Source organism: Dermochelys coriacea, chromosome 8 (genome assembly GCF_009764565.3).
Source record: "Dermochelys coriacea isolate rDerCor1 chromosome 8, rDerCor1.pri.v4, whole genome shotgun sequence".
NCBI classification, from domain to species: domain Eukaryota; kingdom Metazoa; phylum Chordata; order Testudines; family Dermochelyidae; genus Dermochelys; species Dermochelys coriacea.
The window spans coordinates 85,748,295-85,766,675 of record NC_050075.1 but is presented as its reverse complement, the minus strand read 5'-3'; the positions used below and the strand labels follow the sequence as shown (position 1 = coordinate 85,766,675).

Genomic DNA, 18,381 nt, shown 5'->3' with positions numbered 1-18,381 from the left:
CATTTCTGTATATAATACAGGGAGAGTGAGCTGTGGTGGCAGCATGAGCTTGAGCATCTCTTGCTGTTGTGGTCTTATTATTTATGATTTTTTTACTGTAACACTTAGGAGCCCTAGGTATAGACCAGGACCCCATTATGCTAAGCAGATCAACACAGAACAACAACAACAAAGAGCTGGTCCCTGCCCCAAAGAGAATACAATCTAAGTCTAAGACGTGAGACAATGGATGGATGGATACAGACAGTGAAGTACAAGGAAACCACGGGACAGTACTAGTCAGCATGACAGGCAGTGTTATGTGTGCTCCTATTGGATGCTGAATAGCCATTTGAAGATGTTTGATTTCAAAGCTGGCTGATGGCCAATTACTCAGCTGATGTAAATTACCATAGCTCCATTGGAATCAGTTGAGGATCTGGCTCAATACAGGAACAAGTCTAGTTTTGCAGTTAGAACAGGGGATTGGGAATTGTCCTGGTTTCTGTTCATGGTTCTGCCATTGACTCACTGAGTGATCCCAAGCAAGTTACTTCATTTCTCTGTGCATAAGTGTACCCCTTCGTAAATGAGTTCAATAATATCCACCTCAATTGGATATTGTCCCTCGTAACACATGGTTTGTGAACTGATCTTACAGTCTCAACAAATTATTACTATTATTACTATGATTTCCATTGCCATTGTTATATCTGGCAGGAATATCAGCCACGCTTTAGCCCATTATGTTGTCAACAAGAAGACTCATCCAAAATACCAAGCTCATAAATCTGGTATTCAGCACACTGTCCTGTGTATTTGTGGGATTTCCTTCGTAGATCCTGAGAAGTCCTAATGTGCCCTTCTTCTGGGCTTGACACTCTAATGGTTCGGATATGTAAAATAGTGCATACAAGCATTTAAAAATGAGGCTGAGGCTAAGTGATATTTAAATATCTCATAAAATCAGGGAGACACACAGATTTAGAGATGTCTATTGCCATAACAAAAACATTTGAAATGTGTGCATTGTAGGACAGTGCAGAACTTGTGACAGCCCTGCTGCATGGTGGAGCTGACATTCAGCAAGTTGGATACGGAGCTCTTACGGCGCTTCATATTGCTACAATAGCTGGTCATCATGAGGTACGTTTTTGCTCTTCTGCACAGGAAATGATGAGAGTGAATGGCCTGATTAATCAGCTCATTTATCTTTTAGCTTGTTACTGCTTAAAACACAGACAAAACAGCACATCAATAACTCAGTAAATCCAAGCTTCATTTACTGACACTTCATAACCCCTTGGAGAGGCTATTAGGATTTTAAAAGTTTCTCTTGGTTTGCGTGTACATAGAATACACATGAGTAAATGTACCAGGCATATTCATACATCTCCTGCTCTTTGTATAAAATGTTTTAAGTCTTGTTGGGAACCAGTGCTATTCCTTTATTAATATCAAAGAATTTAACAAAAGATTTGCGGTGACATGAATGCATATGAGTACCCTTGGTGGGATCATTGCTTCCTCCCCAGATCTGTGTATGGAAGGGAAGCTCTGCTCCAGTGTGGAAGTGAGGGCTCTGTGGCACTGTTTCATCTCCTTCTCCAGATCCTGTAGATTATGCTTCACAAGCTAAATGCATGTTCTGCACTCAGGGAGGGGGCACAGATTTCTGTATTACCTTCTCTGTGAGTTCCATCTGGGGATCCCAGGAGCAGCTGCAGTCAGGGGAAGTCCCTAATATGTGGATTCAACCGAGCCATCCAGCTGTTGAGGTACAGCATTGGCCATTGCTTTTTGTGGACTTCTGGGATTCCACCAAGCTTGGGCGCAAGCCCTATGGCTCTCCCTCCCTGACATAATGATCTGGAGGAATTCAGTGAGGGGATCCTTGAAAGGATTTCTTCCTCCAGAACCTGCTTCTCAGGTGTGGGGAGGGGGAAGGGGAGAGGAGTTCCATTGGAGGCTGCAGTCCGGCCCCTCCTTATCTAAACATGCTTTTAGTCATGAACCTGTTAGCCTATCACTTTCCATCCTCAATTCAATGGCTTCTCATATCATCTCCTTTGCGTTGCCCTGGCAACAATTAACTCAATCTAATTTATTTATTTTTAAAATATATTTCTTGAAGTGTTTAATATTATGTGTGCAGAATTACTTTTGTAATGAAAGATTCACAATTGAAAACATAATCATAAATGCACAATTATTTGTGTTCTCTTAGTTCTGCTGCTTAAATTGAAATGACTGACTTTTACAAAACAACAAAACTAGGCTAACTTATGGAAAAACACTTTACAGATTTCCTGAAATAGGGCTGGTGGGCAAGGAATGCAGGAAAACAACAAGAAATTACAAAGAAGGTAATATAGAGCACATTGGTCACTATATTCCCAGTTGTGTAATCAATTGTGCAGTCACAATCACCTCATTTGCATTCAAAAATATCCACGTGTTGGTGTCAATACAGGAATTATCTGTGTAACTGGAGGCTTCTGCAGACAACTGTGTGGTGCAGTTAAGAAAGCATGTTGAAACTTTGACCCATACTATATTAGGGTGGTATTTCTCAACCTTCTTCCGTACCAGGGATCCTCCCTGATCTAGCTGGGACCCACTCACAGTTTATGGGAAGGATCAGGGGTTGAGACTGCTCTGAGGAAAACACTTGCTTTAGGGAATGGAATTTCTTTCTGAACCTGATATTTTTAAAAGACTTTTATTAGAAAGCAACTCTGACTTCAGTTCAGTTCCTAGTAGAGAAGTGTCAACATCTCCAGAACTAACACCCTGGTTTGTACTAATTGGCACCTTTGTTGGCATGCTCAGCAGAGAGGATGAAGACTGAATGAGCACAGGGTCCATCTAGGTTCATGCTGAAGCACACTGGAGCAATGGGAGTAGGGGAGGAGGGAAATGTAGGTGTTCTGCAGATAATGAGAGATTTTTTACTTCAATCCAGTCCTTTTTAAACTATTAAATTTAGAAAAAAACATAGAACTAAATAACTAACACTCCTCTAATGGAGGGGGGAAATAGTTCTGTGAAAGTACTTATTGTAAAGCAACATTCATGATCTAACTGAAACCACAGAAAACAAGGAGGTTCAGAGGTAAGATTTAAACTCTGTCATTCATCCTGCACTGCAAACATCACCAAAATTGACAGTGCTGCCAGTTGGAGAGTGTAACAGACCTGCTAGTCCCACAGGCTTTGAAATTGCAGAAGCAACAAAGCTGTGATTATACTTTCATGTGGCTGCCATCTTGGGCTCACTCCACTTATGAACCTTTGAAACATTCCTGTTTACACTGGAGGCACAGTCAGTAAATATGTGTTTACTATCAAACCAAAGGTAGACTCCTATCTCCTTTTGAAATCAAGGGGAGCTTAACGCTTAGCCTGCTTCGGAGCATTTTCAAAGGTATTTAAGTACCTAGCTGCATCTTTAGGCCCCTAAATGCCTTTGAATATTTGGCACCATGTCTAACTCTGAGTATATGCACTGCTTAGGACAGTGGGGCCTTGATTCTATCTTGGATCTCTGGGCACTAACATAATATAAATAATAACTACAGCAGTCTTGTCCCAGGGAGGTTCAAGCCAGCCTGAGCAATCTGCACTTCCTCAACATTCCCACTATGAGTGGAAATTCTGTGCTCTGTTAAGCTCTGTACAGATTCACACTCTGACTGTACTCCATAGTAGCCCTACTGGCAAAGGATGCCTAGTGGCGGGGCTGAATCACCATATCCCAGCCACTTCCCTCCATCACCAGAATCACTCACATTTTAAACTGTGACAGGTTTCAGAGTAGCAGCCGTGTTAGTCTGTATTCGCAAAAAGAAAAGGAGTACTTGGGGCACCTTAGAGACTAACAAATTTGAGCATAAGCTTTCGTGTAGCTCACGAAAGCTTATGCTCAAATAAATTTGTTAGTCTCTAAGGTGCCCCAAGTATTCCTTTTCATTTTAAACTGTGCTGGCTGCCTAATCCCCTTCTCCTCACATCTTGGTGTGGGCAGAGAGGATGAGGGTGCAGTGTGCTGTTTCCCTGGCCAGACTTTCTGCCATTGGGGATCCTCCCCCAGGGTCTGGGCCAGGAGAAGCCAGTGCAGTCTTTGGCTGATTCTCCCCACACGTTTGTATCCTCTAAATACTTAGAAGCAATGAATAAAAAGACACCAAAACAAGAATAACTCCAAATGTTACTTTTGCATTGATTAATTGGGAGCTAGAGATAGAAGCAATAAAGACAAACCACACGAAAGCCTGGCGTTGCCTCTGAAATCTGTGCAGATGTGACAAAGTGAGAAAAGGATAAAGCACTGTACACTTAGTCACACACAAAAACTCAATTAAAAAGCTGTTATTCTTCAATGTTTCGGTCAGCAACTCCAACCGTTATCAAGGGACAAATCAATTTGCAGCATCTGTAGGCAACTGTTTAAGTCTGTGGATGGAGAAGCATGCAAATAGAGCAGACTGACAATACTTTATTTTGAAGGTTGGCTTTTCAAGGAGTAGGTTTTGTTGGTGGTTTTGGTGTTTGTTTTTTAGCATTACATTCTTAAACTCATGAGACATCATGTCATTCCCTTCATTAGTCAAGTATATTCCTGGGTCTTGTTGTTTACTCACTAGAAATGCTTCCTAGCATATCCTGTCTCAAAAAAGAAGTTACTGTTTACAATGTAAAAAATATATATCCAGTCATTCTGTGCAAGGATTATAATAGGCAAGTTAGCAGCACTCTTATTAGTTTTATGATCCTTTCATATTCTCTGAAATGTGCTTTGTGTTTTGTATGTGGACTGTGCATTACCTGGTAATGATTTTATGTACAGAGTGATATTTTGCCTTGCTGGGGGCATGGCATTAAGGGAATCGTCTGTATTCTTTAACGGAGCCCCAAGTATCTAAGGTACAATCTGTATTATTATATTCTTTATAAAACAGTGTCTGTCTTTTCAAAAGTACCATGTATATAAAGTAAGGTCTTCTGATCATATTATCTTATTGATTGTGTTGTCTTCCTCATTATGCTGGACGCTCATTAGATTGGGTTATTTACTGGAGTCATTTTAATAGCTCATTATTTCTCATTATAGCTCATCCTGACCTTGGTAACAATTTAAACTGTTTTTGGTGGTCATGCCCTAGTCATTATTTGACAATATTGGGAAACTAGTCACAGTTTGGCAGTGTTCATATTGACTGGGAGCAGAGACTGAGATCCATAGAGCTGTCTATGGAATCTTGCACAGCATTTACCTGCAATATACCTGGTTCTATCCAATATTTTAAACTACACTAAATTCACTGATAACAATAAACAGAAAACAAATACTATGCAATAATTATGGCAAAGTTTGAAAAAACCCTCTATTTTAATAAGCATTGTGAAATCTCGAGAAATATTCCACACATCTATGCAGATGTCTCATCCCAGAACTCTTACTTTCTCAAGAAGAGGCATAATTAAGGGAGATATCCACAGTGAAATTTTGAATAAAATTACTCATGATGGACATGACCCCACATTTGCGCATTAATGAAGGTAGCATTATCCTGGTGGGCTAAGTGGGTAGATTACATTCACTGAAAATTCAAAAGGTTGTTCTGATCATCTGGTCATCTGTTTAGAAGTTCTAAGAAGCATATAGTGTTTCCCTAGAAAACATATGTATTACACCTCGAACACTTATATGAACTCTGACACCACCAGCGTAAAGAATTAATGTTTCTTCCAAACTCAGGTTTCCTAGTCTATGTCTACACTAGCAAGGTTACAGCAGCACAGCTGTACTAATGCAGCTATGCCACTGTAAGATCTCTCTATGCCGATGGGAAGGAACTCTACAACTGACATAATTAAACCACCCCCAATGACCAGTGGTAGCTATGTTGTTGGGAGAAACTTATCTGCCAACATAGCATTGTGCACGCTACCGCTCATGCTGGTGAAAATTACATCACCAAGGGGTGTTTTACCTATTTTGTTACAAAGTAAATATCAGCACCTGTCAATCTTTTGGGTGCAATAAGTAAGAAAGAAGTGGCAGATTCATCTCTGATCCACCTTTAATAAAAATCTTTTAGCTATACAAAAAGTGGTGTGACAGTTGCAAAAGATTATCTGATGTTACAGTTGTGACAGGGTCAGGCCAGATGGCTACAGGAGAGTGATCCTATTGGGATCCGGCTTCGCCCGCTCACTGCTAAAGGATCCCCCCACAGCCTAAGGGGGGATCCACAGGACCTGGAAACCAAATAAGTACGGGGGACAACTAATGAAATAAAAAGGACAGGAGTGTGGTCAAAGGGTCAAACGAAGGAAACTGGATGGGGACACTGAGCAGAGAACTCCAGACAATGCCCACTGCTCCTCAAAGGCATCAAGGGAGTCAGTGGATGCCACCCAGAGGAACTCTGCCTGGATACGTGAACGGACAAAGGATCGGAAATAGGCCCCACAGTCACAGGAGACTCCATCGGCCAACCTCCTCACTCTGGTTTTATAGATAGCCATTTTAGCCAGGGCCAGGAGGAGGTTGGCCAGGAGGTCCCGTGACTTTGTGGGGCCATGGATAGGGAGTGCATAAATAAGAAGGTGAGGGAAAAAGTGCAACCAAAAATGTAACAAAATATTCGTGAGGAGCCAGAATAGGGGCTGCAACCTGGCACACTCCAAGTATATATGTGCCAGCATTTCCCTCACGTCGCAAAAGGGGCAGGTGTCTGGGATAGGGGTAAACCACCCCAAGTACATGCCCATGCACATGGCTCCATGAAGGAGATGCCAACTGATATCCCCACCAGGCCTCAGGACCAAGGTGGAATATAGGTTGGCCCACCGGGGCTCCTCACCCTCCAGAGGTGGCAGGAGGTCCCACTATTTTGTATCGGGGTGGGATGCGAGGGTGAGAATGTGAAGGGTGTGGAGCACGAGCGTGTATAGATGTTTCCTTGGCGCGGTCTGGAAGCAGACCGGCTGCAGCTCGTGCAGCGCTACAGGAGAGTGATAGAAGGCAGATATATTAGCCACAGGTTAAATAGGTCCCTTTTCCCTGGATAAGGTAATAGGGAAGGTTCCAGAACAATCAAGAACTTTCTGGAAACAATTAAGGCAGACAGGCTGATTAGAACACCTGAAGCCAGTCAAGAAGCTGCTAGAATCAATTAAGACAGGCAGGCTAATCAGGACACCTGGGTTTAAAAAGGAGCTCACTTCAGTTTGTGGTGAGCATGCAAGGAGCTGGGAGCAAGAGGCTCAAGAAGCTGAGAGTGAGAAGGCGTATTACTGGAAGACTGAGAAGTACAAGCATTATCAGACATCAGGAGGAAGGTCCTGGTGAGAATAAAGAAGGTGTTGGGAGGAGGCCATGGGGAAGTAGCTCAGGGAGTTGTAGCTGTCACGCAGCTGTTACAGGAGCTACTGTAGACAGCTGCAATCCACAGGGCCCTGGGCTGGAACCTGGAGTAGAGGGCGGGCCTGGGTTCCCCCCATCACTCCATCCCCCCAACTCCCTACTTGATAATGAAGGAATTGGTCTGGACTGTGAGTTCCACCAGAGGAGAAGGTCTCTGGCCTGTTCCACAATCCACTAGTTGGATCAGCAGAGACTGTGGGGATTGTTCTTCTTTCTTTTCCCCATGCTGGCCAGTGATGAGGCTAACTGAGTGAACAGCAGATTTGAGCCATGAAAGTGGCCAAACTGAGGGCTGCTGTGAACCTCTGAGGCGAGCAAATCCACCAATAAGCGCAGGATCCACCAAGGCAGAGGAGGAACTTTGTTACACAGTATACTACTCAGTTTGATATAATATATGACCTAACTATACTTTCTGAAAGACATAGGAGGTGGGAAAAGACATACTGACAGACATGTCAAAAGAAATGTGAAGTAAAGTGAAGGAGGCCCTGAAATCTTGTGTGCTGGCTTCTAGTCATGTACCAAATGGCTAGAGAAGAGCCTGAACAAGCCAAGATTTGAACACTCAAATTTGGATCCAAACCTGTGGCTGGCATCTGTCATAATAGGCTGAATCATCTCCTCCTCACCTCAGATCTGGAAACCTGGGAAAATCAAATCCAGCCATTAATTCTGTGGCTTTTGCCCATTTCTGTAAATGACCTGTTTCTAGGTAGAAGTGAAGACGATTTATTCACAGACTGGAGACTATGAAAAGTACTTTGCCATTCCAGATAATTTCTAAATAAAACTAGAAAAATTATTGTTTCCCTGCATACTTTTAAAAGTTTTGCTTCGGTTCAATGTGTTTCAACATGCTGATTATCTCTCTGGCATGTAGACTGAATGCACTGATGTTGGAAATTCCAGTCCAGGTATCCCTAATTTTGGAGTAAGTACAGTCTTTCATTACCAGCATCATGTGAACAAGTGCTGAGCAGCCAGTGCAAGCTCAAGGAAAATAATAAGTATGATGGAACCTATATGAAGAATCTGCATTTGTCAAACAGAAACAAGAGCTGGTTTGAACCAACCAGACCTTGTAATTCTTTAGGGTTTTTTTTTTGCTTGGGAGATGTACAAAAGTACAGGACATGAAGAGAAAACAATTTGTCAATGTGTTTTAAAAGATAGAGTGAGAGCAGATCAGAAGTTACAGGAAGGCAATATAAAAGTTAGATTTCAGAGTAGCAGCCGTGTTAGTCTGTATTCGCAAAAAGAAAAGGAGTACTTGTGGCACCTTAGAGACTAACAAATTTATTAGAGCATAAGCTTTCGTGAGCTACAGCTCACTTCATCGGATGCATCCGATGAAGTGAGCTGTAGCTCACGAAAGCTTAAAAGTTAGAATCACTCATTAGTGAAGAAATATTTATATATTAAATATAAATAATGGGAGCCTGATTGTCATTTATACTAAGACTCCTGTATACCACTTTGGCATTATAAAGATGGCTTAAAACTAGTATACATGTAATTTATGCAAACTTCCAAAGTGATGTAAAGGGGCCCTAATATTAATGAGATACACAGAGCGTGATATCCTGACCCCATTGAAATCAATGGTAAAATGTCCAATTACTTCAAAGTGGCCAGGATTTCTCCCTTCATGTTTTACAACATGAAAAGCCATATTTTCAGTCTGGCCTATGAATATGGGCAGAAAAGTATTGCATTCACAAATCCCACGTTTGCACAATCAGATAATTTAATACTTAACATGTGTTGATGTTGTTGCATAAAATCTTTATGAACAAATATTGAAGCTGGGCTATAGATTTAAGCACATAATGTCGATTGGTTTCTTTATATTGCTTGCAGAAAAATACTGTGTATTGAGTTCAAAATCATTCTTCCTGCAAATACAAATTTTGTCATTATTTCCCCTTTACTAAAGCAGAATTATTTGCAGAGAGAAATGAATCCGCTACACTAATACATTTTGATTTCTGGATAACGAGACAGATTAATTTACAACTTGCAGGTTCTTAGCTTTCCAGAATAGATCTTTCACATACAACTTTGCGTTCTTTATTACTTAATTATTGTTAGTTGACTAAAGGAAACAAAAAAATCATTGATCCAATTATACATGATTTTCAATATATCTATATGAGGATGAGATCTAACTTACTTTTTCTCTATTTTTTAAGCAGATAAATTGCAGTATGTGCTAGCAGAAAAGAATTTTTAAATTAGAGTCCATATTTTGAAATTCTGGCCCTCCAAACCTCCATTCTTCTCCGCATTTCTATCGTTTCCCAAGTTTACTTCTGCCAGTGCTTTTTCCCCTAGAAAATTGTATGAATAAGGCACCAATCCTGCCATATACTCCTCATGACAAGAGTTCATTACAGGATCAATGGGTTAAGAATAAGCCTGTGGGGGTGATTTTGCATAATGCTATATTTTCTGTAGCTCAACAGAAAAATGCTCAAATGTAAATAATACATATGAGATGCACAAGAGCATAAAGTAAATATGTGCTTCAGATCAGCTCATTAAAATGAAGAACAATGAGCAGAAAATACAAAATACCTTGTTTTATTTTACTTTTTCAAGTTGCTTTTTTAAAACTTTTGGGCCTGATCCTGTGACAGAGCACCTCCTACAATGTGCAGAGTGCCCTCAATGGAAACTAAAGTCAATGAAAACTGAGGATGCTCAGCTCCTTGCAAGGATAAAGCCCCTAATTTGATGAGGAATCATTTTTTGTGAGCAATTTAGAAAAGACCCATTGTTTTCTCTGTTAGTAATGATCAGAACTTTGCCAGAAACGTCCCCTACGGAGAGCTGTACTCCACATATCTCATTTGGTTCTGCTGCTGGTTTGGAACCTGAAGATTTATAGTTCAGATTCTGCTTTTTTCTTTCCCTTTTTTATAGAAATTTGAAATTCTCAGTCTGCTGAGAATCTCTTCTGCTAGGTTAAATAGCTTACTTTGCACAGAATTTCATTAATATTCATGGAAATTGGAACTGTAAAAAAAACTGTAAAAAGTGCAGTGAAATGTAAGTCAGAGAAGGAAAATATATTTTTGACATTTCCTCCATTTCAATAAAATAAGGGAAAAATTATTTATTCAGTTAAATAAATAAAAGAAACATACACACCAGCCTATTATATATATTATTTGACTTTTTCATTTCTTGAGGAAAGATGCTCATTATATTTCAGAGCCAGACAAAGAGCAACTGGAGAATCTAGCTTTGATTCTCAGTTCTGCTGCAGGGCCAGTTTGTGACCTTGGCACAATCTCCACATCTCCTGAAACCACGATAGTAATCACCTCTATAAAACTGGGAGATTGAAGGACACTGCTGTAAATGAGATGTTCCAACTCAGCTGAGCCAGCTTGGTACATAAATATTTCATCTTCTCTGTGATTTTGTGTCATATTTGTTTACTTTAGCAAAACTAGTTTGTTGGTTTGTTTTATCGTTTATTGGATGTTTTCAGAGCATGATCCCTGGACTGGAGTCCTCAGTGAGAAGTATACAAAATTAGAGAAAAATAAGAGATGCTGAAAACCAAATTAGATACCCAGATGAGTTTTAAAAAACTGTTCCTAAGCTTGATATTTTAAAAACATTAAATGTTTCCAGCCCAGAGAGGTCACTGCTGAATTAATAATACATTTTTAATATGCTCTGATGTGTTATCCAATATTTCCACACTGAAGAACTAATATTGTTGCTGATTTCATTTTATAAATTAACATTGGCATTTGCAGATGGAAAGGTTTGTGAACTGAGCTGAGATTCCAGTTGGGATAGAGGAATGTTATTTCATTTTGCCATTGGTACAGCTGACACACTAAAGAGTGACTGCATTTGTTTTCTTGCAACAATGACTTGTTGGTAAACAAGGAGTTTGTCTTATAAGGACAGCTTTCAAAGAATAAAATATAGATTTTCACATGTAAATCCTATTTTACAATGGAATATTTTTCATCTCTAGTTTTCACTTGAATGAGCTTTATTACTAGTTATGAGTGAACCTCAAACAACTTGAAAAATTTTGGAAAGTTTACGTATTTATTTGAAACTTATCTGAATATTTCGAAGTCCTCATTTTCCTTTATCTTTCTCACCATTCCACACTAATGCTTCTAACTTCTACAGTTACATATTTTTCCCTTCCTCCTAACTCTATTTTTCTCCCGACTTCCAATCTCAAGCATCTCCAGTTTCGTCCACCTGACATCCAGAATACCCCCTTCCTTTCATATGTCATGAATGGAGAGGTCTAATCTGACGTTTTATTGTATTTATCTGTTACAGTCTGGCTGGCTAGAAAAATCTAATCTCATGAATTCAAGGAGACTGAATCTTCACAGCCCTGCAACTTGTCTGAAGCTTTTTTGTAGTCATTTATGCTGGTGCAAAGTCAATGTAAAATGCTACTAAATCAGGATAGTAGGGCTACTCACACTTTGCACAGATATAGATGACTACACAAATTGCAGGTAATTGTGAATCAGGCCCAGGTCTTCTCCAGAATTTGTCTTTGTCTGAACCCTGAGGAGTGGGAGGAGAGATACCAGAATTAATGAAACTTGATACAGTAGCCATTTTAGCAGAAATTGTCCAGTCCCCAAGATGGATTTGATTAAAGGAGGCCTGTCGCAGACTAGGAGATGGAGAGTTTCCATCAGTTCTTATCTTTAAAAGGTTCAGTTATGATTTAGATTAAGACCCTTCTTTTCTGCAGAACCAGTTTACCTGTTCCTAATCATTACACTTTTGAACCTAATTATGAAAGCATGTTTGCTGAAAAACAAGATGGAAACTATGCATTTCCAGTTCTCTAGTGTCCAAAATAGCACAGAGATGAAATCATATGATAGCCAGATCCTGCCCAATGGTGTGGGTACCTTGTATCTCCCTTATAGTTTCACATAAGCAAACCTCTTTTACTTGGACTTCTCTTGCTTTCGTCAGAGTTGATCAAACATCAGCTACAAGAAGATAATGTGATCAGTTTTTAAGGTGGTACACTGATGAAGGATCTGTCTATCTGGGGGGGAAGAGTGTTTTTTCAACTGAGTTAGCTCAGTTGAACGAGTTTAACATGATTGGAAAGCCCCCTTAACACGCCTGCAGACAGTTTAACATCTTCAAAGCTGTGCAAGCTGGTTGTGTGGTAGTCTAGCTGGAACCCTCGTTGTTTCAAAAATGCCTACAGCTGCACTGCTGCAGCGTTTTAAGTGTTGACATACCCCTAGAATTTGAAGTCTTTGTGTCTCTTTTGAAAATGAGACTTTGGCTCATAAGTCACTTAGGCACTTTTGAAAATGTTACCCCCCATGTCTGCATGGGTGTTAAGGGAGCTTCTACCTTGGCTACCACACAACCAGCTAACACAACTGAAAAGGTGCTAAACTGTGTCTACATGGGTGATAAGGGAGTTTCCGCTAACTTGACTGAGCCCCCAACCCATCTACTCAATCCAAGAGTCTGCCTTTTGAAGCAAATTGACTCTTGTAATGTAATGTCTTTAAACCAACAGGTTAAAGCAATTGAGATGTTTCAAAAATATAGTGTTATTAATTAAATGTTTCAGAGTAGCAGCCGTGTTAGTCTGTATTCGCAAAAAGAAAAGGAGTACTTGTGGCACCTTAGAGACTAACAAATTTATTAGAGCATAAGCTTTCGTGAGCTACAGCTCACTTCATCGGATGCATTTGGTGGAAAAAACAGAGGAGAGATTTATATACACACGCACAGAGAACATGAAACAATGGGTTTATCATACACACTGTAAGGAGAGTGATCACTTAAGATAAGCCATCACCAACAGCGGGGGGGGGGAAAGGAGGTAAACCTTTCATGGTGACAAGCAGGTAGGCTAATTCCAGCAGTTAACAAGAATATCAGAGGAACAGTGGGGGGTGGGGTGGGAGGGAGAAATACCATGGGGAAATAGTTTTATTTTGTGTAATGACTCATCCATTCCCAGTCTCTATTCAAGCCTAAGTTAATTGTATCCAGTTTGCAAATTAATTCCAATTCAGCAGTCTCTCGTTGGAGTCTGTTTTTGAAGCTTTTTTGTTGAAGTATAGCCACTCTTAGGTCTGTGATCGAGTGACCAGAGAGATTGAAGTGTTCTCCAACTGGTTTTTGAATGTTATAATTCTTGACGTCTGATTTGTGTCCATTCATTCTTTTACGTAGAGACTGTCCAGTTTGGCCAATGTACATGGCAGAGGGGCATTGCTGGCACATGATGGCATATATCACATTGGTAGATGCGCAGGTGAACGAGCCTCTGATAGTGTGGCTGATGTGATTAGGCCCTATGATGGTATCCCCTGAATAGATATGTGGACAGAGTTGGCAACGGGCTTTGTTGCAAGGATAGGTTCCTGGGTTAGTGGTTCTGTTGTGTGGTGTGTGGTTGCTGGTGAGTATTTGCTTCAGATTGGGGGGCTGTCTGTAAGCAAGGACTGGTCTGTCTCCCAAGATCTGAGAGAGTGATGGCTCGTCCTTCAGGATAGGTTGTAGATCCTTGATGATGCGTTGGAGAGGTTTTAGTTGGGGGCTGAAGGTGATGGCTAGTGGCGTTCTGTTGTTTTCTTTGTTGGGCCTGTCCTGTAGTAGGTGACTTCTGGGTACTCTTCTGGCTCTGTCAATCTGTTTCTTCACTTCAGCAGGTGGGTATTGTAGTTGTAGGAATGCATGATAGAGCTCTTGTAGGTGTTTGTCTCTGTCTGAGGGGTTGGAGCAAATGCGGTTATATCGTAGCGCTTGGCTGTAGACAATGGATCGAGTGGTATGATCTGGATGAAAGCTAGAGGCATGTAGGTAGGAATAGCGGTCAGTAGGTTTCCGATATAGGGTGGTGTTTATGTGACCATCGCTTATTAGCACCGTAGTGTCCAGGAAGTGGATCTCTTGTGTGGACTGGTCCAGGCTGAGGTTGATGGTGGGATGGAAATTGTTGAAATCATGGTGGAATTCCTCAAGAGCTTCTTTTCCATGGGTCCAGATGATGAAGATGTCATCAATGTAGCGCAAGTAGAGTAGGGGCATTAGGGGACGAGAGCTGATTAATTAATTAATTAAATTAATTAATTAAATGATGAGGGCAAGACAATTGTCTTCCCATAATGTATCACAAAGTCACTTAAACCATTCTATGTATAATATATTCAGATAAGAAAACAAAACACCTCAGTTTCTTGGCTACCTGCTTTGGACGGAAAAACTATTCTTGTTGTACGAATGGTATATTTCAGGAAATCAGTACCTGCATTTTTCATTACTGATTTTATCTGTGACCCAACTGTATTTATCTTATCTATTCCAATGAGGCTAGGAGAACCTACAGATAGCGTGTCTCAATTCTGTCTTCTGTCCCCAAGTCTAACAAAAAAGAATATGCTGAAACATTTCAATAAACTTCTTCCTTAGTTAGACAACTCCTTTAATTGTAATTCGTGTTTCACAACCATTTGGAAGCTTCTTTAGGCATTTATTGCTTCATTCTGATCAAGGTTAATTGTCCAATTCTTACAGACCAGCAAAGAGTTAAGAGACTTGCCAGTTTTGTGCAAAGGATCTTTACAGGACATGACTGATTATATCTATATCTTCTAAATTGGAAAGAATTAGGCCAGTGCTTGATGCTCCTCTTATTTAGGTTTTAATGGCTTAATTAATAAAGAAGCTCTGAAAAGCATTGTAGATACTTTAGATGTGTTAACACAGGGATATACATAGGCTAATGCTGATGCATATGGTTTAATTGTTCAAGTTGTCTATCTCATTTTAATTTTACCTACTAGAAAGTCAATATCCATTGATTTAATTTTGTTAGAAGAATTCTTATCTCCTGCCCTTCTCCAAGAGACAAAATCTTTATGTAGTCTATCTTATGTTCCATTTGTTGACTCTCTCTAACCCTCAAAGTTACTTTAATTAACAGTCTCTGTTTGAAGTGGACATAATTTACTTTAATTTTCAAAAAGCTTTGGATAATGCCTTTCATAAAAGACTATTAAGGTAAATAACAAGAGGGTAAAGGAAAAAGTCATGTGAATTAAAAACTGGTTAAGCAAGAAGAAATAGAAATAGAGTTGTACTGAATGATTACTCTTCAGAGTGGAAAGCAAGGTAATAGTGGGGCACCACAAGGGTCAGTATTATTTAATAAACTAAAGCTTTGGAGGAGAAAGCGGTAATAAGCTGCTGAAGATTGCTGATTGCACTAAGTATTTTCAATTAGTTAAGAAAAATTGTGAGAAACTGCAGACATTTTTAAGCTAGAGATGGATCCATTGCAGTTCAGGGCAATGATGGGTGACCTCAGTAAGCCAAAGTCCTTCCATCCCATCCCAGGAAGAATTGGGTCCTCCCTTGAACAGAAGGCCCTGTCCATTTTCTTGATCAGAAAGAAGGACATGAGTCAGTCTAAACTGAGGTTATTTATCCAGACGCTTTTTCTTTGTTGGTCTCTGGAGAATCTAGTTTGAACTTGTATTTGCAAGCCTCTCCAGGTGGTATTTCTCTGGAGGTCTTACAACATAAGTGAATTTACCTATGCACTCCCATTCCCCCACTGTTCTTAATTCCTGGAGAAACTGCGGTCACTCTTCCCCTAGAATTATGTATAATCCCAAGACCACAATGATCCATAATTTTAATACAGTAAAATCTCCAACAATATTGCAGGAAATTGCCTATCTAACTCCCTTTGAATATTGGGTTCTAAGGATGCAAATCTCCGCTCTTATGATTTTCCTTCTGGTTCAAATCTAAAACCAGAAAGGACCTAACTTCTGATTTGGTTCTAATACCAGGCAAAATCTCGTAGGAATGCTGTTCTTTTATGATTTTTTTTTGTCAGTATTGATGATTTAGCTAACATTTGTGTAGTGCTTTTAATCCAGAGATTTCATAGATTCATAGATACTAAGGTCAGAAGGGACCATTATGATCATCGAGTCTGACCTCCTGCACAACACAGGCCACAGAATCTCACCCACCCACTCCTGCGAAAAACCTCTCTCACCTATGTCTGAGCTATTGAAGTCCTCAAATCGTGATTTAAAGACTTCAAGAAGCAGAGAATCCTCCAACAAGTGACCCGTGCCCCATGCTACAGAGGAAGGCGAAAAACCTCCAGGGCCTCTTCCAATCTGCCCTGGAGGAAAATTCCTTCCTGACCCCAAATATGGCGATCAGCTAAACCTTGAGCAATGGGGAAGATTCACCAGCCAGATTTCATGGTGCTTTACAATTCCCTCCGTGATAGATGATGAAACTGGTAGCTATTACACAGGTGCTGGCCTCCTAGTTGAGCATTTTGCGTTCCTATACACATCTCCCCCCAAGGTCAGCCTTTTGAAGCCATCCCTCACCCATGTCAGGAGGTTTTCTGTTCATTAAAACACAACAATGCTAGTAACAAGACAAACACCACAGACAAACACCACAAAACATAGATCCATGGTATTGTGGGTTATTCTTCCGCTGGTACCAGCTTGCTTGTAGTGTGTCTGAAAAACAAAAGAAACAATTTCCACCACCCCCTAGTGGGGACAGATTATTGCTTAATAATAATTAATAATATAATACCACTTTCTTTTACAAATTTCCTTGCTAATTGCAGGAAAAACAGAAGAATTACCTCCAGGCTGTCCTTATTTTGTTCTATAGTCAGGCTAGTGAATTACCCCACTCACTGGTCATTTATGAAATTCATGAGGTGGTGTACCTCAGTTTCTCCTCTTGAACAACAGACCAAGTTTGCAATAGTTTCTCTTCTGTACCAAGCATTAAGTTTATTCTCATGTAATAGCTGAAACACAGCTTCAGTTTTTTACAGCGCGCGCGCATGCACACACACACACACTCACACACACACACACCCCTTAAGGTTAACCTGTTCCCCTTATTTTCAGGCTTGACTTGTTTTTTCACCTCCCTTTCCCGGAGGGCCATAAACTGAGTCTTCTAGTAACTTGTTTGCTGACCAGATGTATTCATTATTTGCAGCTCCTTTGTGCCTATCAGCTAGGTAATTTGCATTTACACAGAGGCTTACTGGCTTGCTTTTGGATCCAAAGCTATTATCAGCTCAGAGACTGTTTTAAAAGGGAAACAATCCACTTCCACTAGAGTTCTGATTACTTTCTACTTTCATCTTCTGCTCCAAAACACAAAGATCTGAAAAAGGAAGCACAACCTATTGTGGCTCCTTTTGGAGCCCTAATAGGATTTTAATGAAGTATCATGTTTTATTTGCATTTCTTTTACCCCTTCTCCAATATACACTGTACATGTCCTGGGAAAATGCAAATTCCTTCCATATAGTTTAACCTCCATAACATTATATTAGCCATATTAATTTTACACAAGATGTAACTGCCTCCCCCATGCCCACAGATTTTTCATGCACACCCACCAAAGCAACAATCTGATCCCCAGAGCCAACCCAAGGCTAAGTGTTCCCATCATTCCTCCCCTTTTTCTTTTCTTTTTCCTGTGCGCACACACAAAATTCTCTTTTGCCTAACATCCCTTGTACTGTGATTACTCTTTTTTACACAACTGTACCCGATTAGACTCCCATCTTGTACAACTAGACACAACCAGGGGAAGCCAAGTTAAGTTCCAATAGAAACCCCTTACATCCTTTACTGATTTTAATTACATTACCCAATAGTCAAGTAATTTTGATCAGATTCTCTCTCTGCCTGCTGCCTGCAGCAGTCCCTTATAGACCATTTCCGTGGGAAAAGGGCCCATTTTCCTTCAGAATAGCTGTAAAGGCTTCTGGGTCAGAAGCTTAGTGGTGGTAGTAGCCACTCTACCTGACTCCCTTGGATAATTTAATTACCAAGCTTCCATCCAATGTGACTGCACAGAGTTCTGCATACAGTTACATTTATATAACTGGGTTTTATCATTAAACAAAA

General features: G+C 40.3%; 1 protein-coding gene across 2 annotated transcripts in view; it reads left to right on the top strand.

Moving 5' to 3' along the window:
- LOC119859694 (serine/threonine-protein kinase TNNI3K) overlaps positions 1-18,381 on the top strand; it is a 194,742-nt gene that overhangs the window by 32,539 nt on the left and 143,822 nt on the right. For both annotated transcript variants that reach the window (XM_043520182.1, XM_043520181.1), the window contains one exon: positions 1,015-1,125. In XM_043520182.1, coding sequence (XP_043376117.1) covers positions 1,015-1,125 — 111 coding nt within the window. The remainder of the gene's footprint in view (positions 1-1,014; positions 1,126-18,381) is intronic.